General features: G+C 40.3%; 1 protein-coding gene across 1 annotated transcript in view; it reads right to left on the bottom strand.

Moving 5' to 3' along the window:
• Positions 1–2,415: 2,415 nt before the first annotated feature.
• Positions 2,416–24,850, bottom strand: part of LOC138739337 (E3 ubiquitin-protein ligase SH3RF3-like) — a 380,804-nt gene continuing 358,369 nt past the window's right edge. The window contains exons 9-10 of the mRNA XM_069891161.1: positions 10,229–10,569; positions 2,416–4,250 (exon numbers count right to left, since the gene is read on the bottom strand). Of these exons, the coding sequence (XP_069747262.1) occupies positions 4,082–4,250; positions 10,229–10,569 (510 nt within the window). The 3' untranslated portion in view covers positions 2,416–4,081. The remainder of the gene's footprint in view (positions 4,251–10,228; positions 10,570–24,850) is intronic.

Genomic DNA, 24,850 nt, shown 5'->3' with positions numbered 1-24,850 from the left:
ATGTAACTGAATTGGATATCTATCTGCAGAATCTGGAACTTGATGTGTAAATTGATAATGAGATTTGTTTTTGTTGCTCATGCAAGAATAGTTGTACAATTTGGCATAATTCCGGTAAAAGTGAAAAATCAATTAATTGTTGAGATTACCAGCACAGGGGCATGAAATCCAGTTCAGCCATTATAATCTTTGTTTGCTTGACTATAAACAAAATTATTGTTTTGCAGATTGGAGTTGCAGTAAAACCCCTGGTATCTGGCACCAATGGGGATTGGTAGATGCCAGATAAGTGAATTTGCTGGTTGGTTGAGATTCTATGTTGCATGATTGGTGAACTAACAACTAGGAGTACCAATTTTAAACTTTTATTTTTTTACCAATTTATTTTCTGCAACTTTTTTGCAATTTGCTTGAATTCCGTATAACGGGGATTTTACTATATCTTACAAGTAGGCTTCCATATATGTTCTTGCATTAGTTTAGTCTGATAGCTCAGCATGTGCCTATTCTTTACCGATTAGTTAAATGTAAATACATCATAATTTAAATCATTCATTTAATGAAGTATAGTAAATAGTGGTGAATATGCTGACTTCGGCAAGATGGATGCCAAATATTTTCTAATCCAAATATAAAATAAATCCCAAGTCATCTCAAAGTTGTCATTCTTTTTTTTTAAAAAAACAGACTTTTTAAGAAATCATCTGACTAAATATATGAATTTTTCTGTTTAATCGCGTGCACATTTCACCTTCTCTGCGGCTCAATTCTCCCAAGATCAGTTCTCAGAACAATTTCAAGTGTAAAACACTGCAAGTAGCAAATTAAAACATTAATTTCACCTCAGCACTGGTTTCAGTTTCTCTCTCATTAAAGGGAATAGAATGGCTGTGTTCATGGAACTTGATTTTTTATTTTGTTATCCCTGTGGTAAAGCACAGGTTAATATAATCAAATAATTGAGATATTTGAAACCTGGTCACTGAAAGAAACATTGACAACTAAGCAATGTTTGTTGGTCAAATATAGCAACCAATACAATGGACCTGTACCTACAACCAACTTGCAGAAGGAAGAATGTTATTAACAGAACAATGTCATTAGATCTTGGTAAATTGTACCAGAGAAGTAGGATCTTTAAACAATCTCTCTGAGGTTTATCACGATTTGTTTTCAAAAGCTCTGTGCCCCAAGATGGTGGCGACTGTTCTCAGCAGTGGCCTCGAGGGGTTACAGACTCTGGGGAGCAGTGGACCCGTGCAGTTCATCAGAAATGGGAAGTACACCTCAGTTGAAAAGAGAAACAGAGGAGATAACCCTGCAGGCCGGTGACCTAGGCGGAGGACCAGCAATGGAGCTCAGCGACTGAGGGACCTACACAGATTGCTGCCGACTTGCAGTCGGGGGACCTGCACAGGCTGTGGGCTGCTGGAGAATACCTGGGTCATAGGAACCAGGTGTTGAAATTGGGATAAGAGAGGGTGCTGATGGCAAAGATGGCTCCCGAAGAACCTCGGGTGCAGAAGACTTACTGATTGTGTCAGAGGTTTGAATGTGGAACTTGAGTTGCCAATGGTTTAAACTGGAGTCTGTGCCAGCTGCAGTCTGCGGGAGCACTGGAGATAAATCCACGGGCACTCAGTGACTCTGAGGGGACTCCCTTTCTGTCAGGGATGCTGGGCAACACTAATGGCCACTCTTGTGTCTGCCTTTATAGCAAGCAGAAGTCAATTTTGTGTAATATATGTATGACAATAAAGGAATCTTGAGTTATAATTAAGTTATGAGAGCAGATTGATATTTTAATTTCTGGCATAATCATGTATGTTCGTCTATTTTTTTAACTTCTGAAATGTTCAAAATATTAGTTAAAAATTGTGCTGAATTTTCTGAATTGCTTTTGTGATCGGATTTCAATAAGGTTGATGACCCCATGCTGCTGCTGCTGGATGCCAGGAATTGCCTTAAACATTTACATTTCATGTCGCTGAGATCACAGGATCTGTGTGGGCAACTTCCTCAGAGGTCAGCTATGAAAATTGTCATTGCTGGTATAGAAAAGTCAGGAGAATGACTGTAATTTTAAAAAGCCTTACTTAATTTTTATAAATTTACTTCACTCCATTAACTCATGGAGCAAGCTATCACATAGTTTATTACATTTCCCACAGTGTTAATTCTTGCAGCTCCTCCATCCCCAAAGTTTTTTTTTTAAGGGTGATCTACTTCTACAGGCACTATCTTCCTTTAAGAACCCAACACCAGATGGTAAGTGTTGGGGCCCATAATCAATGTCGTCTTTTCCATTGATAGACTCTTAAGACTGTAACTGGCTCATCAGAAGTGGAAATCCTATCCAATCAATCCACTGGTTGTAGCCCAGGCTAAATTGCTTTGCTGCAAACAACCGCGTAATCATAATATAAAAATAATTTATTATAATACACTGGCATGTGCTACTGGATCTCCATAATTAAAAAAAGCATAACAAAGGGGTATGGATTTCTATCTCATTGAGTATATTTAAACAAACAAGAGCTGGAGTGAAAATGTTAACCTTCCATCTTTGAAGGGTGCATGCCTGTCCTAAGTGGGGTTAAATGTCTGCATCCATGACAATAAACATTTTTTGTATACATACAGCAAGGGGTGGGTGTTGCTGTATACCCCTGATTCCCAACCTTTATTCGACTTGAATGTTCTCCAAAAACTTTGATAGTGAGCATTATTACTTATCAAGTTTTGGTAGCCCCATATCAGCATTTTACGCTCTAGGTAACTTCCAGATTAATTGAGCACAAAAAATTGTTTGGGAAAAGTGATGAAAACAAGCAAGTATTACAAAGAGGCCTGAATCATCTGGTAGCTTTGTGTGATGTGTACTTAAAGCATGTAACTGGTTGGGTTGGTTTACTGCCCAACAGCTAATTTGCTTTATTTCCCATTATAGTAAAACACTGATAATCCAATACCTTCAGGATTTTGGTTGAACTTGACTTACTGAATCTAGAAACTTCTGGTTTTATTTAATATTTTTAACATATTATGCAGTTGATTAATAATTTTTCCACTTTTTAAAAAATGTTACGCAATTGCAAAGATTGGAGGACTAGTGAATTTCAATTTGGCAAAACACCAGACTGACACTCCAGATCCCATCCATGACTGTGCACCCACCCTCACTCTAAGTTAAAGAGTGAGCCAGATGCTGAACCATTGGGATTTCCAAAGAACTGCATACCAGGTAATCTGAGTTTTACTGTACCTTTGTTCATACAGAATGTGATTGCTTCCCCTAATCTGTTATGACTATGACGTTGCAATTTGAGGGGGAAAAATTCTGAATTCTTCAAAGCACGTTGATAATAGACTAGTGATGTATATTTCTCTTGTGAACTTGCTTTTAAATTGGTATCACTCTGTATTTTCCAATCGATGGACATTAAAATGATGAAATATTTTTCACATTCATGTGGTATACGATTGTTCCAACTTTATATTTGACTGACCCAAATTGTGACTTAAAGTCATGTGTCTGACCAATATAACTGAACAAGCAATAAATTAGTCAACTAGTGGTAAATATTTTTTCTCTGATGTTAGACAGCTCCAATCTTTTCCTGATAATTAATTATACTGCAAGAAGAAAAATCATAATTACCTGTCAGAGAAAGCACCTCACATACAATCATTCATTATTTGTGCTAATCTTACCAAATAAGTTATGATATATCAAAATTCTATTCTTTTTTAAAAAAAAAAGTCCAAATTTATAATTTACACAGTAAAGAATAAATGTACTTCAGTCTAGTTTAAATGCAGATGTATTTGTGTTTTAGTCTGTGGCTTCATGGGGAAGGCACTGCTTCAACATACTTAAGTATGCACATGTTTATACAACAATTCCATTAATGAAAAGCTATTATTATTAGTTAGGACTCTTAATTTCTTTGGAAGTGACAATGGCAGTGAATTCTTGATTCCTGTGACTTTGTGCTTAATAGTTTATTTACTTATATCTAATGTCGACCACTCATAATGATCAATAATAAAACAGCAGCTCTAGGTAAGCACAGGCTAATTAGAAGTTTTCCACAAAGCTTCCTGGGAATAAACCAGTTTTTCCATTTCGTTGTAATGTGCCTTTGAACCATCCATCTTCCCGTTTTTTGTGAACAAACACTATATCACCTTCTTTCAGTTCTATCTCAGCTTCACTCTGTGGGGGATAAGGAACAAGTACACGATATCTGTCAAAAGAGATAAATAAAATTTGATTAGGAGTGATTCTTGCTATGCAAATTCAGCAAATACCATGTTCTATTAGTTAATTTGTTTAAACAGCTGCTGTAGCAACTTATCCTCTTGTAATTTGCCTTTTCTATTTAATTCATACTCAACTTATTGATTTCAAACTATTATTTTCTATTTCTAAACTAAATAATGAATTTATAATTCATTCTGGGAGAAATAATTGTTCTCACACTTATGTAAGCTAATTTGAAACATTTGGACAGCATTATGTTGCAGAATCAATCTGAAATTTTTCAAAACAATATTATTAATAATTTTTTCTTTTGAATTGAAAATAAAAAAAAAAAGTAGAATAATCATGTTTCCCAATTACTGCACCACTAAGCCTGTGAACATCATGACCAAATCTTGGAATCCACTTGTAATATTTAATAAGACAGCCAGTTCAGGTATTTTCAATGTCGCCCTCATTCCATATCTTCCAAGATCCATAGATGGGATGGGGGTAGTTGATGGGCAGTTTGGAAGCTGGGTCTGAGGTTCTCAATGCTGTCTCCAGTGCCTAGTGTTCATTTTGAATGGTCATGGATCAAGTATTCTGACAAGAATGTTTAAACATTTACAATGATTTTTGAGAGCATCCTTATTTTTTCTGTCGACCTGGTGTTCTCTTGCAATGATGTAACTTGGAAAGTGTACGTATTTCAGCAATGTGATACCTACCCGTCTGAGTTCACTAAGTTTGACTAGAATGTCAAAGCTGAGAATATTGGCCAATGTGAGGACATCAACATTGGTTTCCTTGATCTCCTGATGGATTTTGTGGATACAGTTTTGGAAATATCTGTCCAATGCTTTGAGGTGCCTGCTCTAAGTAATCCATATTATTGAAGCATAGACAAGGGGCATATCCAATGGGGATTTTGATATTTTATTCAGATAATCAAATGCTTTGCTGGCACATTGAAGGCAATGGTATTCGTTTCAAGGAAGATATGAAGAGAGTACCAAGGTGGTAGAGCAACAACTTGGATTTTTGTAGCAATGCACATATCACAAAAGTTTTTATAAAAAGGCTGGTTTTACAAAGTGACATACAGGGTGAATAAATGATAGAAGATTAGGAAAATAACTTTAGAATTTGGGACTTAATTGATAGCAGTAGGGCAATTTTTAAAAAAGTTCTGGAGCCACAAGAGATCAGAATTGGAAGTACGGAAATTAGAGTTGTAAAATTGATAAAGGATAAGCAAGAAATGAAGTTCCTTGATTAGAAATCAAGTTTACAAATTTAGAAATCGAGGCACTGCAGACCAGCATGGACCAAGTTAATGAGTGGATGGACCAGTTTAGAATAAATAAGTACTTGGGATTAGCTCATACTTGCTTGTGGAGGGCTGAGGTTTTAAGAAACCAATTGTAATTTTAAGAAATATGTGAACATCCATTAATCCTCATATCCAATGACCTCCAACGGATTGCTATTGATGTTCTAAAATAGTCCCAAAACATACATTGTACTATTGTGGAATTTGAATAGTACGAGAAACATTAGAGGATGCTTCACTCAGAGAGTGGGGGCTGAATGGAATAATCTTCTGGAGGAAATAGTTGAGGCAGAGTCAATTCTTTCATTTAAGAGGAGACTGGATATATACAGGTATAAGAGGGGGTTAGAGGGTTATGGGCGGAGTGCCATAAACTGTTATATGGTTATATGTTATGTTATTTCAGCCAGTTCATTGAACTTCTGCAAGTTGCTGCAAACATAAGCTTGATCACCATTGGATCCATCTAGGAACTGCCTAAAATTAACATGATCCAAATTGCAGCAGAATCATTGTTCAGGGCATTGTATTATCTGGCAGGTATTGAAATGAAGCATCAATAGATAGTTTGTGCACTTTTGAGTGACCACAAGTTCATAAGACATAGGAGTAGGAAAAGGCTATTTAGCTCACCAAGCTTGGCCCACCATTTCATCAGAAGCAGATCAAATTTTCCCGCTCAACCCCACTGCCCGGCCTTCTTGCCATAACCTTTGATGCCCTGGCTAATCAAGAACCTAACAACCTCTGTCTTAAATACAGACAATGACTTGCCCTCCACGACTGCCTGTGGGAACAAATTCCACAGATTTACCACCTTTTGGCTAAAGAAATTCCTACACATCTCTGTATTAAGCGGCGCCCAAGACGTTGTGCCCCGTTGTCCTAAACTCTGCAAACATGGGAAACAACTTTTCTGCATTTACTATGTCCATGCCTTTCAACTTTCAAAATGTATCAGTGAGATTCCCCCCCACGCCCCATTCTCCTAAATTCTAAGAGTTCAGTATAAGGACTGTCAAATGCTCCTTGTACGATAACCCTTTCATACCCAGAATCATCCTTGTGAACCTCTTCTGAATCCTGTCCAGTTTCAGCACATCCTTTCTTAAGAGCACAAAACTGCTCATGATACTCAATGTGAGATCTCACCAGTGCCTTATAAAGCTTCAACATCACATTTCTGCTCTTGTATTCTATTCTTCCTGAAAATAATGCTAGCATTGCATTTGTTTTCTTCACCGCTGACTTCACATACAAATTTACCTTCAGGATACCTGGCACGAGGACTTGTAACAGCAGTGATTCACCACGGCTTACAAACAAATAAAGAATACACCCACTCATTTCTTTCAGCCCACCATGAAATCAACTTTCTTTATTATTCACTAGACACAACACTGCATTCTTCATTCTCCCCAAACACCACCCAGCTAAACCCCTCCGACCTTCTCATTGGCTCACTGCCTCACGGGTGATCCTGACACTCTCACTCTCCTCCTGCAACTGAGATCCGTCACCTATATACTGACGCTTAACACATCTGTCCACGCATGCTATTACTCCCGTGCGTTACATCACTTATGTTATCAGCGGCGGCCAACACCACCCCCAACAAAGGTAAGTACGTGACCATGACAGTACCCCACTCCCAGCCTCCAAGCCATTCAAGGAGGTGACTGATTATTCTCACTATGGCTTACCATCCACAGGTCAATGCCCTTGTGGAGCATTTCCATCGACAATTGAGGTTAACATTAATAGCAGGTGGTGATACATCTTCATGGAGTGAATGTTTGCCCATGATTCTCCTTGGAGTGCGTACTGCCGTTAAGGCAGATCTTGGATGTTCAGCGTCAGAACTAGTATCTGGCACTACATTGACCTTGCCAGGTGAGTTTGTGAATCCAAGCACAATGCTCTATTATCCGTCTAGTTATGTTGATCATCTTCAGGAAAACGTGTGTTTACTCCAACCTACTCCTATGTAGCAAGTGCCACGTGCAGGGTATGTCCCGAATGATTTACAATGCTGATGGTGTTTGCAAACCAATTCAGCCCATTCACGATGGTCCTTTTCGTGTCTTGCGACGCTACCTGAAGACTTTTGTGATCGACAGGAATGGAAAAGCTGACACGGTTTCCATTGACAGGTTGAAGCCAGCACATGTCGATGCTCCACATTCTGCATTGGAGCCAGAGAGCCAGTCGCACCCTTGCCAGTTGGACCATGCATCGCCAGTCTTGCATTATCGGGCCGAACTGTCAGCCCTCTGGACCGTTACGCTCCCTTGAATAGCTGGCGGGTGTGGAGGGGTGGCATTCTTACCTTCATTGGGAGTGGTATCACTCACTGACGACATAAGTGACGCAACGCATGGGGTTTATAGCGTGCATGCGCAGATGTATTGTGTCAGTATACAGGTGATGGATCTCCGATGCGGAAAGAGGAGAGTGAGAGTGTCAGGATCACCTGTGAGGCAGTGAGCCAAAGAGAAGGTCGGAGGCGTTTAGCTGGGTGGTGTTTGGGGAGAATGAAAAATGCAGTGTCTAATGAATAGTAAAGAAAGCCGACTTCATTGGTGTGATGAAAGAAAGTAGTGAGTGTATTCTTTATTTGTTTCTAAGCTGTGGTAAATCAGGGCTGTTACAAGGTCATCCACTTTATTTCATATGCTACATGCATTTAAATACAAAACCTTTAGTGCTGTAATTGTTACCTTTTTGACTTTGTCCATTTGCATTGCACCTCACCCCAATGGCTGCAAATTTGCCCTATCTGGCTGTGGTTCCACACAAACTCCATATCAGCTGTCCCTAATTGTGAGCTAACTGCCTCTTCACTTTGATTCCCAGCCCCCTCAAATGTAGTTTAAATCCTCCACCCATCTTAGCAGCATTAGCAAACCTCCCAGCCAAGGTACTGTTTCCCCTCGAGTTCACGTGCAACCTGTCCCACTTCTAGAGATTACCCCTTCCCCAGAAAAGTTTCCAATGATCCAAGAACTTAAAACCCTGCCCCTACACCATCTCTTCAGCCACTCATTTGTCTCCAGTATCTTCCTGTTCTAACTTTCCCTGGCACATAGCACTGGGTGTAGTTACCATAAATATTCGAGTATTATGCGAAAAGTTTGTACAGAAATTCAAGCTCAAAATGGGGGGGGGGGTCGCATTATACACAGGAGTAAATTTAAAAAAAAATTTCTGCCAGATTTAACAATGTATTCAGCTGCTGATACATTCTATACAACTTGAAGATGCAACCATTGAAAGCTCAGTGGGAAGTATGATGTTTGCTGGTTCATTTTGAACCACTCATTATCAGAAGCCAACTACATTGACGACAGTGAGACTAGGTTGGGGGGGTAGGAGAGATGGCAGCGCGACTTACGTGGGCAAGGGGAGGAGGGGTTGTATTATACATAGGTAACATTTTTTTCCTCCTTTGTCCTTTCAAAAATGGGTGGGGGGGGTCGCATTTTACATGAAACTCATTATACACAAATATTTACGGTACTTTGCATGACCTCTATTCCACTGTTGCTCTGTCATTGGTACCAATATGTATCATAACCTCTGGTTGCACACCCTCCCCATTAAGAATATTCAACACCTGCTCAGAGACATCTTGGACCCAAGCATCTGGAAGGTAACACACTATCCTGGAGTCTCTTCTGTGATCACAGAATCTCCTATCTGTTCACCTGACTATTGAGTCCCCCATGAGTATTGCTCTTACCTGACTTCACGATTCCCTTCTGGGATTCAGAGCGGACTACAGTGCTATTGGTCTGACTGCTGCCTTGCTCAGATAGGTTATGCACTTAAGCAGTATCCACTTGTTGCTGAGGGGGAATAGCCACAGGGGTACCTTGCACTGCCTGTTCCCTTTCCCTCTCCTGACTCTTACCAATGTCCTTCCTTCTGCCTCATGGATATGATTGTGCCCCTGTAACTCACCCCCTTAGCCCCCTGAATGATCTTGAATTCATCCAACTCCAGCTCCAACTCCCTAACAGGGTTTGTGCGGAGCTGCAGTTGGATGCATTTTCCACGAATGAAGTCGTCAGGGATGCTCTTGGCTTCCCTGACTGTCCACTCCTGCAACAGATCCATGTCCCTGCCCTGGCTGCCATTCCCACTGTATTAATTAGGAAAGTCTATCTTTGCCTTGCCTTCCACCGAAGCCTCTTGAGCCAAAGCCTCAAAATCCTACTCTTACACTGGGCCACTACACAATGGCTGCTCCTTTGGAGCTTCCCTTCTTTTTATTGGCTATAGCTCATCAGCCAATGGAGAGATTTAAACAAGCCCCGACCTTTCATGGTGCTTTTTAAATGCTCCTCCTCTCATTCACAGTCCCACTCTCACAGTCCCAATGAGATTTATAATTTATCTAATATAGATTTTTCTTTTTTCTGGTATTAGGCAAATCAATTCCTAGCCTTAGAAAATCCTTATGGGATTATTGCATTGGGAAAATAATTCCAACAGCCTGTTCTTTGATTGTTGTGCATTTATACTCTAATGACATTTTAACACATGGCTCTCAACATGTCATTTAAACTTTCACTAACATTTTTATTTAATTAAAGGCAACAAGCAAATAACAAATGCTGTATTTAAAAAAAAAAAATATCTACCTTTCACAGGGAAGTGCCTTAAGCTCTGGACGGATTGCAACCATAGAGGAGCATAACTGTCTTGTGGGTGGCGAAATGGAAAAGTTGGAATCCAGTGAGCCAGTTTTCCTGTGCAGTGGCTCCATTCCCATTGCCCCTTTCATTTCACTTTCTAGAGGGCAAGATCCAGCTCTCCCATGGCTAGAGACAGAAGGAACTTCAGGACCCATAGCTCCTTGCATGGTGGTCTCTGCTGCTGCCTGTTGGTGATCATGAGTTGGAGACACAGATGGAGGTGAGCGAGACTTCTTCTTTCCAGATGCTCCTGACAAAAGTTTTAAGAGTCCACTTTTCTTCTCTTTCTAAAATAAATACAACATTTTTATTTTAGAAACAAGCCAAGAAAATTCAATGCTTCTAAATGTTCCATAGTCTATTTTCTGCTTTTTGTTTGATCACATGCTTTTTATTCGGCCATTTGAAATTTCACAACCGGCTCTATGCACCTAATTCTTCCATTACAGTGAATCGGTATCAAGCAGAAGTTGCCATCAATTATCCAGTCACTTAAACCCTAAAGGATTCATTGCCTGCTTAGCTAAACCCATTCAAGCTCGTATATTACCAGCTTTGACAGGAAAATTTAGAGCATCATTAAAGCTTCTCTAGGCCAGTGACATAAAAGTCATATATGAAGATTGACAACTTGGATTTTTCTTGATTAAAACTATTATTGCTCATCAGCATGTTGTTCAAACTTCTTGCCCATGTATCTGAAACGTGATGCATGGAATGGGTTAAAAGTTCTATACAACCATTGATTTTATTACATTAAGAAGTGAGGCCATTACCAGGTGTTATTTTCCTGTCAAGTGCAGCATTACTACAGTAATGTATAACATAATTTTCTTAAAATTCCATGCAAAACAAAAGCATGTGATCAACCAAAACAAAGCTGGAGTGAATTGCACACTCTTTATATTAAACCTATAAGATTTCTGGAAGGAAAGGAAGCCATTTGGTCCATTGCATTTACATAGCTGACAAAGGCTTATCCAGCTTTTAGTATAGTTTTTTTTTAAAATTTTAGCACTTGAAGTGTTCATCAATCTGTTTTATAAACCTGATAAAGGGTTTCAGTCTATTCCAGCAAGTTCTAGAGCTCATCATTCTGGGAGAAAAATTATTTTCCTCCATTCCTTCTATGTATGTCTGCTAAATCTATTTTCTCTAGCTACTAATCTCCCTTGACCCCTCATCATTGATTACTCCTTAATTAATTTTTCTTTCAGCCTCAAGGAAAATTAATACTCTTATTTATTTTTAAATCAAAACTAATGGTTCTTCTATCCCACCAATATCTTCAAATATCCTCTGCACTTTAGTGGTGTCACGCCCTGTTTTCAGGTAAACAAAATTGTAGACAATAACATAGCTATGATGCACATTGAACAGTACAGCACACGCCCTTCAGCCCTCGATGTTGTGGTGACCCATATATCCCTTCCTTTAAAAAATTACTAAACCCTCCCTACCTCATAATGCTCTTTTTTTCTATTCATGTGTCTGTCTAAGAGCCTCTTAAATGCCCACAGTGTTTCAGCTTCCACCATCATCAAGGCATTCCAGGCACCCACAACTCTCTGCGTTTATATATAAAAAAAACTTACTCCTGATATCTCCCTTAAACTTCCCTCCCTTAATGTGTCCTCTGGTGTTTGCTGATCCTGCCCATAGAAACAGGTGCTGGCTGTCCACCCTATCTATACCTCTTATAATCTTGTTGACCTCTATTAAGTCTCCTCTTATCTTTCTACGATTCAAAGTGAAAAGTCCCAGCTCTGCTAACCTTGCCTCATAAGACTTGTTTCCAAATGCAGGCAACATCCTGGTAAATCTCCTCTGCATCCTTCCTGTACTGAAGTGGGATCTTACCAGAGATTTGTAGAGTTGTAGCATGACCTCTCTACTCCTGAATTAAATCCCCCTATTAATGAATCCCACCATTCCATAGGCCTTCTTAACTATCCTATCAACCTGTGCAGCCACCATGAGGGATGTATGGATTTGCACCCCAAGTTCCCTCTGTTCATCCACCCTCTTAAGTCACTGACCAATAACCCTGTACTCAGCCTTTCAGATAGTCCTTCCAAAATGCATCACCTTACACTTATCTGGATTGAAATCCATCTGCCACTTCTCTGCCAAATTCATCTAGTAACTAGTTTTCCAATTTCCACAAGTGCTTGTATCTAGTTCACATACTGTTTTAAACCACGTACTGTATAAGTGTAAAGTTTTTATTGCCAATTTTCTAACTTTTCCACTACCTTCTACATTCTTTTAATTATAGAATGTGGAAAGTACATTTCCTCAACCTTGCTCTTCCATCTTTGCCACTCTCTCCTGAATCTACTTTCAGTTCACATCTTTCTGCCAAGCTCTTTAATCTCCTTCCAGTTGTTGTGAGAAAAAGTCTTCCTATAACAGTTTTATGTCAAATATAATTGCAAAGCAAATTATCTAACAATTGTAGGTCTCAGTCCATCTAAAATCAGTTCTGATGCTCTGGAATTTGCGTTCATTTGCACTTTTCTCCTGTTTCTGTATTCAGCAGTATTTCACTATGATAATCCCTCGAGATTATTTCCTTTTGGGTTCCTGTCGCTAGAAATTAAATTGTGCAACTGTTCTTGATCACAGAGCTCTTAAAAATGAATTTTACCCAAAGTGAATCAGGTAAACCATATTTCTGGGTGAAACTGCATCAATCTTTTCCAATCACAGTCCACATTGAAAGATCATTAGGTGTGGACTAAATGATGTCAAAGCTCCACATGACTATCATGGAATGGACTCAGTAGAATTATAAGCATGTTGTATCATGTTCTTGTGTTTGTCTAAGAGATTAAAAGAATTGAGGAGTTCCCATTGGTTAAAATTTGTGTTTTAGATGGGAATAAAATACCCTGCCATTTCATTATTTGTCATTCAGGAAGCATGTGATACAAGCAAAGCCTGTAACATGAATTGGACAACCCAGACCACATTCTCCTTAATTACATTTCTCCAGAATAACCACACTCTTCCTGTTTTAGTAGTTAATGGCATCCATAATTAAAATGCCGTCTCCTTAACTCTACACACTGACAAACATGCCCTTATGATTAGTATACCTCATCTTGGTACAAGAGAAAAGCTAGTGTTGAGCACCTTCTTTCCATCTTCTGCAAAATCCAGGATCTCCCAGTAATTCCACTTCCTGTTCTCATACTGATACATCTATCCGTGGCCTATTGTACTGCCACGTTAAGACCACTGGAAAATTGGAGGAACAGTGCCTTGTATTCCTTGGTAGTCTCCAACTAGATGGCATCAGCATCAAATTCTCAATTTCCGGTAAACTCTCGCTTTTTTTCTCAACTGCCTGCTTAGCTTTATCCTATGTTTCTAGTCCCATTCCTCTTGCTTCTTCCCCTCTCTTGCTGCCACGTGCAAATTCTTCAGCTCTCTGCCTCCGATCACATCTTTGCTTCATTTTTCCATTTTTTTCCCATCTCCCCTGTGCTCCTCCTGCTTCCCTCCACCTTTTCATTTGGGTGTCTTCCTGTTTCTTGGTATTCCCGATTTTGGGTTTTGGCCCAAATCATTAGTTATTCTTTGCCTTGCATGAATGCTGTGCCTAACGCGCTGAGTTCTTCCAGCATCTTGTATGTTTCTCACAGGCTTGTGTTGTCCAGGTTGAGGCATGGAGTACTTGTACTAGATCTTGGCCTTGTAGTTTCAGGTGTCTCATCTCTCAAATGTAACCTGACCTGCAGAACATTTCCAGGATATCTTGTTTTTACTTTAGTTCCAGGGTTAAATGCAATTAGGATTGTAGTTATTAACACCAAGATTGTGACAGCAGCTGGCAAATAAATCTGAAGTGCTCCGATTGCAGGATGTGGGAGGTTAGGGACAGCACAGATGTCTACACCTGCAAAAGGTGCATCCAGTTGCAACTCATGGAAGACTGGGTTAGGGAACTGAGTTGCAGCTGGATGAACTGCGGATCATAAGGAAGGCAGAGGCAGTAATAGATAGGAGTTATAGGGAGGCAGTCACCCCCAACAGTCAGGGAACTGGGTGATTTTGAGGAAAGGGAAAGGGGGGAGACAGGCAGTGCAGAGTAACCCTGTGGCCATTCCCCTCAACAACAAGTATACTGCTTTGGATACCATGGGGGGGGGGGCGGGGGAAGAAACTACCTACAGGGGATAAGTCCTGGAGGTTGCGCCTCTGACACAGGGGCTGGACTCTTGGCTCAGAAGGAAAGGGGGGGGGGTGGGAAAGAGTAGGGCTCTTGTAGTTGGGGACTCGCTGGTTAGGGGACCAGATAGGAGATTTGCTGGATGAGATCAGGGCTTCCGGTTGGTATGTTGTCTCCCAGATGCCAGGTCAGGGATGTCTCTGACCATGTCCACAGCATTCTGGAGGGGGAGGGAGAGCAGCCAGAAGTCATGGTCCATGTGGGGACTAATGACATAGTTAGAAGTAGGGATGAAGTCCTGAAGAGGGATTACATAGTGTTAGGTCTGCTTTGTTCATGAATGAGTGAGACAAACACCAGGCTGAGTCAAAATCAGGGTTCTTTGTTCTTTATTACCGGATTGTAACACTTGCGACCAACCAGGTTAGTCGGAGAATGCATTCTGCCGTTATCAGCAAAATGGTGATTTTTTATACCCTTGGATATGTGCTTAGAACATCATCATATCATTACTTGTCCAATGACTAAAACTGTTGCTATCCTTTCCCTGCTAGCTTCCTGCCTCTCAATCCATCAACGTCTCTCTTATCTTGTAAGTACAAGGATGCATTCACATCTTGTTACTGCCCCGTACATTCCCATCTCATGATGTTTTACCTAACAGGAGTGCAAGGACACCTCCCCTTCTTGTTACAGCCTTGTACAGGGTAACTCCCTACACATTCCCATCTCATGATGTTTTACCTTACAATAGTTAGGGAAGAAGTTGAAAAACTGGACCTCAAGGTGGCAATCTCGGGATTGCTGCCTGTGCCATGCTCCTGTGAGGGCAGAAATAGGAGGCTGTGGAGGATGAATGAGTGGCTCAGCAGCTGGTGCAAGGACAGGGGTTTAGATTTCTGGATCATTGGGATCTTTTCTGGGGCAAGTCAGAGCTGTACAAAAAGGACGGGCTGCACTTGAACTGGAGGGGGACCAATATCCTGGTGGGCAGGTTTGCTAGAGCTGTTGGGGAGGGTTTAAACAAGTTTGGCGAGGTGTGGGAATCAGAATGAGAGTATGGAGATTAGGGAGGAAGAACACCTAGATTGGAAGGAACGGAGGGAACAGAACGTAAAAATAAATGGAGGGAAGAAGATAAAGGTAGTTGGTTACAAAAGGAATATTTGTGGAGGACATTCTCTCAATACGATATTGTGGCTATCAGTGAAACTTGGTCGTAGGAAAGGCATGTTTGGCAGTTAAATATTCCAGGATTCTGTATTTTTAGGCATAATCTAACAGGGGGAAATAAAAAGTGGAGGAGTTGCATTGCTTATGAGAGAGAACATTACAGCAGTGCTGTGGCAGGATGTTTGGTGGGATTATCCAGCAAGGCTTTTTGGATAGAATGGCAGAGGCATTAATACATTAATGGGAGTGTATTATAGACCACCAAATGGACTGAGAGAATTAGAGGAACAAATTTGTAAGGAGTTTGCATCTATGTGTAATAAACATAAGGCGGTAGTTGTGGGAGATTTAACTGGGACACCCATACGTTAAGAGGGCTGGATGGGGTAGAGTTTGTTAAGTGTGTTCAGGAAAGTTTTCTTAATGAATATGTATAAGAACTGACTCGATAGGGGGCAGTATTGGATCTCCTATTCGGGAACATGATAGGTCAGGTGACAGAGGTTTGTGTTGGGGAAAGCTTTGGGTCCAGTGATCACAATATTTAGTTTTAGGCTAGTAATGGAAAAAAATAGAGGTGGGCCAAAGATTGAGATTCTTGAATGGAAAAAAAACAAATTTTGAGGGGATGAGAAAATATTTGGAGGTTATGGATTGGGATAAGATATTTTCAGGGAAGAATATAGCAGATAAATGGAGGATATTCAAGGGAGAAGTTCTGAGAGTGCAGAATTGGTGAGGATTAAAGAAAAGGTAAGAAACTGTAGGGAGCCTTGGTTTTCAAAAGATATTGGGAACTTGGTTCAGAGGAAGAGGGATGTGTACAACAGGTATAAACAGCAAGGAAGAGATGAACCACTTGAGGAATATAAGGAGTGTAAAAAAAAAAAAAAAAAAAAAAATCTTAAAGAAATTAGAAAGGCTAAAAGGAGATATGAAGCTGCTTTGGCAGGCAAAGTAAAAATAAATCCAAAGGGTTTCTATAGGTACATTAAAAGTAAAAGAATAGTGAGGGATAAAATTGGATCCCTTGAAGATGAAAGGGGTAGGCTCCATGAGAAATCAAAGATGGGCAAAATTTTAAACAATTTTTTTTCTCCAGTATTCACTAAGGAAAAGAATATTGAGCCAGATGAAATGAAGAAATATGGTAGGGAGATCATGGATAATATAAGAATTAATGAGGGGGTGGTGTTGGCTATATTGAAAAAATATCAAGGTGAACAAATCTCCAGGTCCTGTCAAAATATTCCCTAGGACCCTGAGGGAGGTTAGTGAACAAATAATGGGGGCATTGACATAAATATTTAAAATGTCACTGGTCACTGGTCAAGGGGGAAGTGCCAGAGGACTGGAATGTTTTTCTGCTGTTTAAAAAAGGATCCAAAAGTAAACCTGGTAATTATAGGCCTGTAAGTCTGACATCAATGACGGGTAAATTAATGGAAAATGCTCTTAGAGATGGTATGTACAACTATTTGGAAAGTCAGGGATTGATTTGGAGTAGTCAGTATGGTTTTGTACGTGGTAGATGATGTCTAACAAATCTTATAGAGTTTTTCAAGGAGGTTACTATAAAGGTTGATGAGGAGAAGGTGGTGGATGTTATCTATTTGGAGTTTAGTCAGGCTTTTAATAAGAGTTTCGTAAGGAAGGTGGAAGTATCAATGATGAAGTAGTGAAATGGATTCAGCAATGGTTGGATGGGAAATGTCAGAGAGTAGTGGTGGAAAATTGTTTGTTGAATTGGAGGCCGGTGACTAGTGGAGTGCCTCAGGGATCAGTACTGGGTCCACTGCTGTTTGCCATATATATTAACGATCTAGATGATAGGGTTACTAATTGGCTTAGTAAATTTGCAGATGATACAAAGGTGGCGGTGTTATAGACAGTGAGGAAGTTTATCGAAGTTTACAGGATGACATAGGAGAGTTAGAGGAGTGGGCTGAAAGATGACAGATGATAAATGATAAATGTGAGGTGCCACATTTTGGTAGGACTAATCAAAATAAGACCTACACGTTAAATGGTAGACAATTGAGGAGAGCAGTGGAACAAAGGGATTTAGGAGTCATGGTACATAATTCTCTGAAAGTTGAATCACATGTGGATAGGTTGGTGAAGAAGGCATTTAGTATGTTGGCTTTCATAAATCAGAGAATAGAATACAAGAGTTGGGATGTTATGTATAAGGCATTGGTGAGGCCAAATTTGGAATATTGTGTGCAGTTTTGGTCGCTGAATTACAGGAAGGATATACAGTATAGAGAAAGTGCAGAGAAGGTTTACGAGAATGTTGCCAGGGTTTCAGGGTTTGAGTTACTGAGAAAGGTTGAGCAGGCTGGGACTTTATTCCCTGGAACATAGAAGGTTGAGGGGTGATTTGATAGAGGTATTCAAAATATAAGGGGGAAAGATGGGCTTTTTCCATTGAAAGTGGGGGAGATTCAAACAAGAGGGCATGGATTGAGAGTAAAAGGGGAAAAGTTTAGGGAAAACGTGAGGGGGAATTTCTTCAATCAGAGGGTGGCGGGGGTGTGGAATGAACTTTCGGTAGAGGTGGTAGAAGCAAGATCGATGTTAATAGTCAAGGAAAGGTTGGATAGGTATATGGACGGGAGAGGTGTGGAGGGCTATGGGCCAAATGCAAGTCAGTGGGAATAGGTGGGAGAATAGGTTGGACTAGGACCAAACTGGCCTGTTTCTGTGCTGTAATTGGTTATATGATGTAATCACAACAGAAATCGATTTATTACATATTTCAATTACAATCTTAGTATTCAATATTATATGTATTCTTTACATAATTTTCTGAACTACTTTACTGCATACATATTCAAGCAAAGCACATTGTATTTTGATAACCATTGGTTATGATGGAGCCAACTGAGGACAAATGATATTCACCCAACTCTGAATAATAAAGACTCATATTTACAAATAGCTAATATGCAGGTAGTGGTAGGAAATGGCCAATAGGTCTTGTTAGTGAGCTTGGGTTCAATTCTAATTTCTGAGTATCAAATATTACTGCTCCATAATAATAGGATTTAATAATTTTCTGTGGCCATTCTGAAGGACATAAATATTTAAAGTGCATTCACTTCAACAGATTTTTTTTATCTTAAGTATGAAGATCTGGAAGACATTATTTCTCTTCTTGCTAAAAAAATGTCAGAAAGCTTTGCAATTTGGAAAGAGAAAGGATTAATGCAAAAACATTTTCTAATTAGTTTCTAAATCATTTTCCCCTTTGCCAATTTAAGTATTCAGTGAAAAGGAAATTGGAGTATACATGTTCACATTCCACAGTTCAGGTTTGAATAATGCAAGGAAAATCATTAGGAAGAATATGTAAATCCATCCACTGGTGGACTGTTCTCAAAAATAATTTTGGCCAGTGTGGAAAAATCAGACAAATGACAATTGCACTACAGTGCTAGCATGTTGCTCAATGCAGTTTAGAAATTTTAACTATATCCATTGGGATATCAAGAAGTAGGGACAAGTGATTTATTTTGAGATTTTTAATTTCGGCTTTTACTTAAAAATGTTTTCTTAAAATATGTCTGATTAGAAAAATTGGTAAATTAAAGACCTAAGGTACGTGACCCATACCAAGGTCTTGTCCTGCTCCAAAACTTCCATCAACACTGATTTTTAAGCCATATACTAAACTGACTAATCAGAGCCTGCCGAAACTGGAAAATCAATGCTCTAGTCAGAGAACATCTGTTGCTACTTTTGGAACAAACTTTCCTGGTTGGAAAAGGGTAGGAGTTCAAATGTAAAAATAAAGTGCAGGCAATGATTTTGGTTTGCATAATACGTTCTAATCATCTGCATTTATTTTATATTTTGAATTTTTACTTTTTTTGTCTTGTCCTGGCTTTCAAACAATCCTTGGTGACTTCCTTTGAGCTAATACTTCAGCAGGGAAGATTAGTTCAATGATTCCTGACAGCGGTTATGGTTTCTTTAGACTTGTAACTAAGAGCACCTAAAGAAAACTGTACCCTTTCCATCTTGACTGATTTTAATTGTTATGTCACAGACCAGCAGCAATAGAAAAATTCATCAAGACAGTGTTATTTTTAAAACAATATATTTAATAATAGCTGCGAACAATATAACTAAACTTAACCGCAACTATGCGTGAATATACCTATGTGTATATGTGTGTGTGATACCCAAACCTTTACAGCTTAGGCACAATTCTAGAAAGTTAATTCAAAGTACAGTTTCAGAAATCCAGTGTTGAAACCCAGACTTTTAAACTGATGTTCAGAAGTAATTATGAAGAAGGTGTGTGAGACTGTATGATCAGACTGCTGAAAACTCACAAATCCTTGTTGAGTTCCTCCCAGAGAAATGTCCTTTCATATGAATGATTGTCATAACTCCCCTCTTCCTTGCATAAGGGAAATGAAATGTGTGACTTCCACGATGCTTCCAAAACCCAGGCATAGGTCAAGTGAAATGATCATCAGAATGGTCACAATCCAGAGGAGTCACGTGATGGAGTAGTGGCCGGACGGTGAACTCCAGCCCTCTCCAGAAAAGTCGGGAAAAACAAGAGAAAACACAAAGGCACAGAAATAAAAGTTACAGAAAAGTGAGTATAAAGGTGGAAAGAAGATGGCGACAAAAAAAGAAAAGTCGAAAGCAACGGTAAGAAGAGAGGAAGAGAAGACAAAGGAGGAAAAAGGTGAAGGCCTTACCTGTCCGAAGAGGCCCGCTGCGGAGAGAGAAACCCGCTCCCTCAGGTCGGTAAATAATGGACTACAAAAATGGCTCGCAGAGCCGAGCAAAAGTGCGCAACCGCGCATGCGCGAAGTTTCGCGCATGCGCGATGCGAATGAAAAATAACACACCGACGGGAGGGGGGACCAGCCGGGGAGTCGATCTCCACAGCCGGCAACGACAGCTGCAGAACACCTGCAGCAAGAAGAGACCACAGAAGACAATAGAAACAAGAAAGAAGAGGAGGAAAGGGCAACAAAGAAACAACAGATGGTCAACCCAGAGGAAGAAGAAGAGGAAGAGTATGGTGAAATAGAAGAAGAAAAGATAGGCAAGGTAAAGGATATACTTGCTCTTATTAAAGGATACATGGAGTCATTTAAAGAATGGCAAACACAGGAATTTAAGGATTTAAGAAAAAGAATAAACAACACAGAAGAGAAAATAATTAAAATGGAGATGACCTTAACAGAAATGGGAAAAAAAATGGACAAGATGGAAGAGTGGGCAGTAGCAGCAGAAATGGAGGTAGAAGACTTAAAAAAGAAATTGGAGAAATCTAATAAAAAAACTAAAGAGACACAAGAACTACTAGCTCAAAAAATAGATACAATGGAAAACCATAACAGAAGAAATAACATAAAGATAGTGGGCCTTAAGGAAGATGAAGAAGGCAAGAATATGAGGGAGTTTATAAAAGAGTGGATCCCTAAGACCCTAGGATGTCCAGAACTACAGCATGAAATGGAAATAGAAAGGGCACATAGAGTATTGGCCTCTAAACCACAACCACAACAAAAACCAAGATCTATTGTAGTAAAATTCCTAAGATATACTACAAGAGAAAAGGTACTGGAGAAGACAATGGAAAAAGTAAGAGAGGGCAACAAACCACTGGAGTATAAAGGGCAAAAAATCTTCATTTATCCAGATATAAGTTTTGAACTCCTAAAGAAGAGAAAAGAGTTCAATACAGCAAAGGCGATTTTATGGAAGAAAGGGTATCTTTGGCTTGGCTTCGCGGACGAAGATTTATGGAGGGGGTAAAAAGTCCACGTCAGCTGCAGGCTCGTTTGTGGCTGACCAGTCCGATGCGGGACAGGCAGACACGATTGCAGCGGTTGCAAAGGAAAATTGGTTGGTTGGGGTTGGGTGTTGGGTTTTTCCTCCTTTGCCTTTTGTCAGTGAGGTGGGCTCTGCGGTCTTCTTCAAAGGAGGCTGCTGCCCGCCAAACTGTGAGGCGCCAAGATGCACGGTTTGAGGCGTTATCAGCCCACTGGCGGTGGTCAATGTGGCAGGCACCAAGAGATTTCTTTAGGCAGTCCTTGTACCTTTTCTTTGGTGCACCTCTGTCACGGTGGCCAGTGGAGAGCTCGCCATATAAAACGATCTTGGGAAGGCGATGGTCCTCCATTCTGGAGACGTGACCCATCCAGCGCAGCTGGATCTTCAGCAGCGTGGACTCGATGCTGTCGACCTCTGCCATCTCGAGTACCTCGACGTTAGGGGTGTGAGCGCTCCAATGGATGTTGAGGATGGAGCGGAGACAACGCTGGTGGAAGCGTTCTAGGAGCCGTAGGTGGTGCCGGTAGAGGACCCATGATTCGGAGCCGAACAGGAGTGTGGGTATGACAACGGCTCTGTATACGCTTATCTTTGTGAGGTTTTTCAGTTGGTTGTTTTTCCAGACTCTTTTGTGTAGTCTTCCAAAGGCGCTATTTGCCTTGGCGAGTCTGTTGTCTATCTCATTGTCGATCCTTGCATCTGATGAAATGGTGCAGCCGAGATAGGTAAACTGGTTGACCGTTTTGAGTTTTGTGTGCCCGATGGAGATGTGGGGGGGCTGGTAGTCATGGTGGGGAGCTGGCTGATGGAGGACCTCAGTTTTCTTCAGGCTGACTTCCAGGCCAAACATTTTGGCAGTTTCCGCAAAGCAGGACGTCAAGCGCTGAAGAGCTGGCTCTGAATGGGCAACTAAAGCGGCATCATCTGCAAAGAGTAGTTCACGGACAAGTTTCTCTTGTGTCTTGGTGTGAGCTTGCAGGCGCCTCAGATTGAAGAGACTGCCATCCGTGCGGTACCGGATGTAAACAGCGTCTTCATTGTTGGGGTCTTTCATGGCTTGGTTCAGCATCATGCTGAAGAAGATTGAAAAGAGGGTTGGTGCGAGAACACAGCCTTGCTTCACGCCATTGTTAATGGAGAAGGGTTCAGAGAGCTCATTGCTGTATCTGACCCGACCTTGTTGGTTTTCGTGCAGTTGGATAATCATGTTGAGGAACTTTGGGGGACATCCGATGCGCTCTAGTATTTGCCAAAGCCCTTTCCTGCTCACGGTGTCGAAGGCTTTGGTGAGGTCAACAAAGGTGATGTAGAGTCCTTTGTTTTGTTCTCTACACTTTTCTTGGAGCTGTCTGAGGGCAAAGACCATGTCAGTGGTTCCTCTGTTAGCGCGAAAGCCGCACTGTGATTCTGGGAGAATATTCTCAGCGACACTAGGTATTATTCTATTTAGTAGAATCCTAGCGAAGATTTTGCCTGCAATGGAGAGCAACGTGATTCCCCTGTAGTTTGAGCAGTCTGATTTCTCGCCTTTGTTTTTGTACAGGGTGATGATGGTGGCATCACGAAGATCCTGAGGCAGTTTACCTTGGTCCCAACAAAGCTTGAAAAACTCATGCAGTTTGGCATGCAGAGTTTTGCCGCCAGCCTTCCAGACTTCTGGGGGGATTCCATCCATACCTGCTGCTTTGCCACTTTTCAGTTGTTCGATTGCCTTATATGTCTCATCCAGGGTGGGAACCTCATCCAGCTCTAGCCTTAGGGGCTGTTGAGGGAGCTGGAGCAGGGCGGAATCTTGGACTGAGCGGTTGGTACTGAAAAGAGATTGGAAGTGTTCTGACCATCGGTCAGAAAGGGTATAAATTTATACTAAAGCATCCAGCGGTATTGAAAATATTTATTCCAGGACAACAAAACAGACTATTCTCGGATCCAGAAGAAGCACGAAAATTTGCAGAACAATTACAAAAATAGACTGAGGGAGGAAGACGGGTAATGAGAGTTAAAATGATCACGACTGATATGTATGTGGGTAAAGACAAAAATAGACTGAGGGATGAAGACGGGTAATGAGAGTAAAAATGATCACGATTGATATGTATGCAGGTAAAGAGGTATAAGAGTGAATAGAGACAATGTGCATACGTGAATGTATCTGTACTTAGAGGAAAATATAGATAGTATAGACAAGAATTAATAAGGGAAGTTAATGGAATAGAGAGAATAAGGAGGGAATTAAAAGAGGGACCTTTGTGACATATGAAAAGTGAAATCTTTTCTGGGGGAGGCGGGGTGGGGGGAAATAGCGGTCACTGCAAAATCAGTTGACGCTTGCGAGTGGATTCGCAAATCCAAATGGAGAGGGGAGATGTGGTTGTCCGACAAGGGATAAAGGACAACTCAGGAGGTGAAGGGGAGATTGGGGATAAATAAGATAGAAATAGGAGAATAAGGAAAATGTTAGATGTTGTAGGAATGTTGTCTTATAAAGAGTTGAAATAAGAAAACAGAAATGGAAAAGGAGGAAAGGTAATGATGGAAAAACGGAAAGAGAAGATAAACAAAATATAAAAGGGCTACGCTGAACTATATGTCTTTAAATATTAATGGAATACATAACCAAATTAAAAGGAAGAAACTACCAAATTTAAATGAATAAATGTATTCCATTAGAAAAAATAACATATTGGTTAAGAAATAATATTGAAATATTCGAACAAGTATAGGAGCCTTACATTAAATACAATAGCGAAAACCTACCGGGGACAAACATTACCTAAGTTGATGGAAGGAGAAGGAAAGAAAAGAATGGACTCAGTAGAATTTCTGGTGTAATTTTGTTGAATGACAACATTGTCTGACTGGCTTAATGCAACCTAGATTGTATACCTAAAATGGATGAGGGGGGGGTGGGGGGGTGGTTTGGGAGGAAAGTGGGGGGGGAGAAAAAGTCACTGTATATGTGTGAAAAAGAAATAGTGTATATCATGGCTAATGTGATTTATGGTGTGAAAAATAAAAAAATTAAAAAAAAAAAAAAAGAATGGTCACAATCCAAATGCAGGAATGATCCTGCTTCCTTTACCCAGATATGGGTCAATCAAAGTGACCATTACAATGGTCACAGTGGTTCAACAATAATTCTCCTGACAAAGAGAATCATCAGAATTGTCCATCTAACTCTATTTTTTTAAAATTTTTCACACTATGAACCATTGAGCAAAATACACACAGACATTTCCCTCTTGAATATACACAGTGTCATTTTCTCCCCTTTTTCCCCCTCCCTCACCCTCCCTCACCCCCCCTCCCCACTCACTCAACGTTCAACCTATATGATACATTAAACCCATTAAACAATGTCGTCACACAATGAAAATAAACAAGAGATTTGTGTCTTCTACTTTTACATA

The sequence above is a fragment of the Narcine bancroftii genome, chromosome 7 (genome assembly GCF_036971445.1).
Source record: "Narcine bancroftii isolate sNarBan1 chromosome 7, sNarBan1.hap1, whole genome shotgun sequence".
Taxonomy (NCBI): domain Eukaryota; kingdom Metazoa; phylum Chordata; class Chondrichthyes; order Torpediniformes; family Narcinidae; genus Narcine; species Narcine bancroftii.
This window is presented reverse-complemented; position numbering and strand designations above follow the sequence as displayed.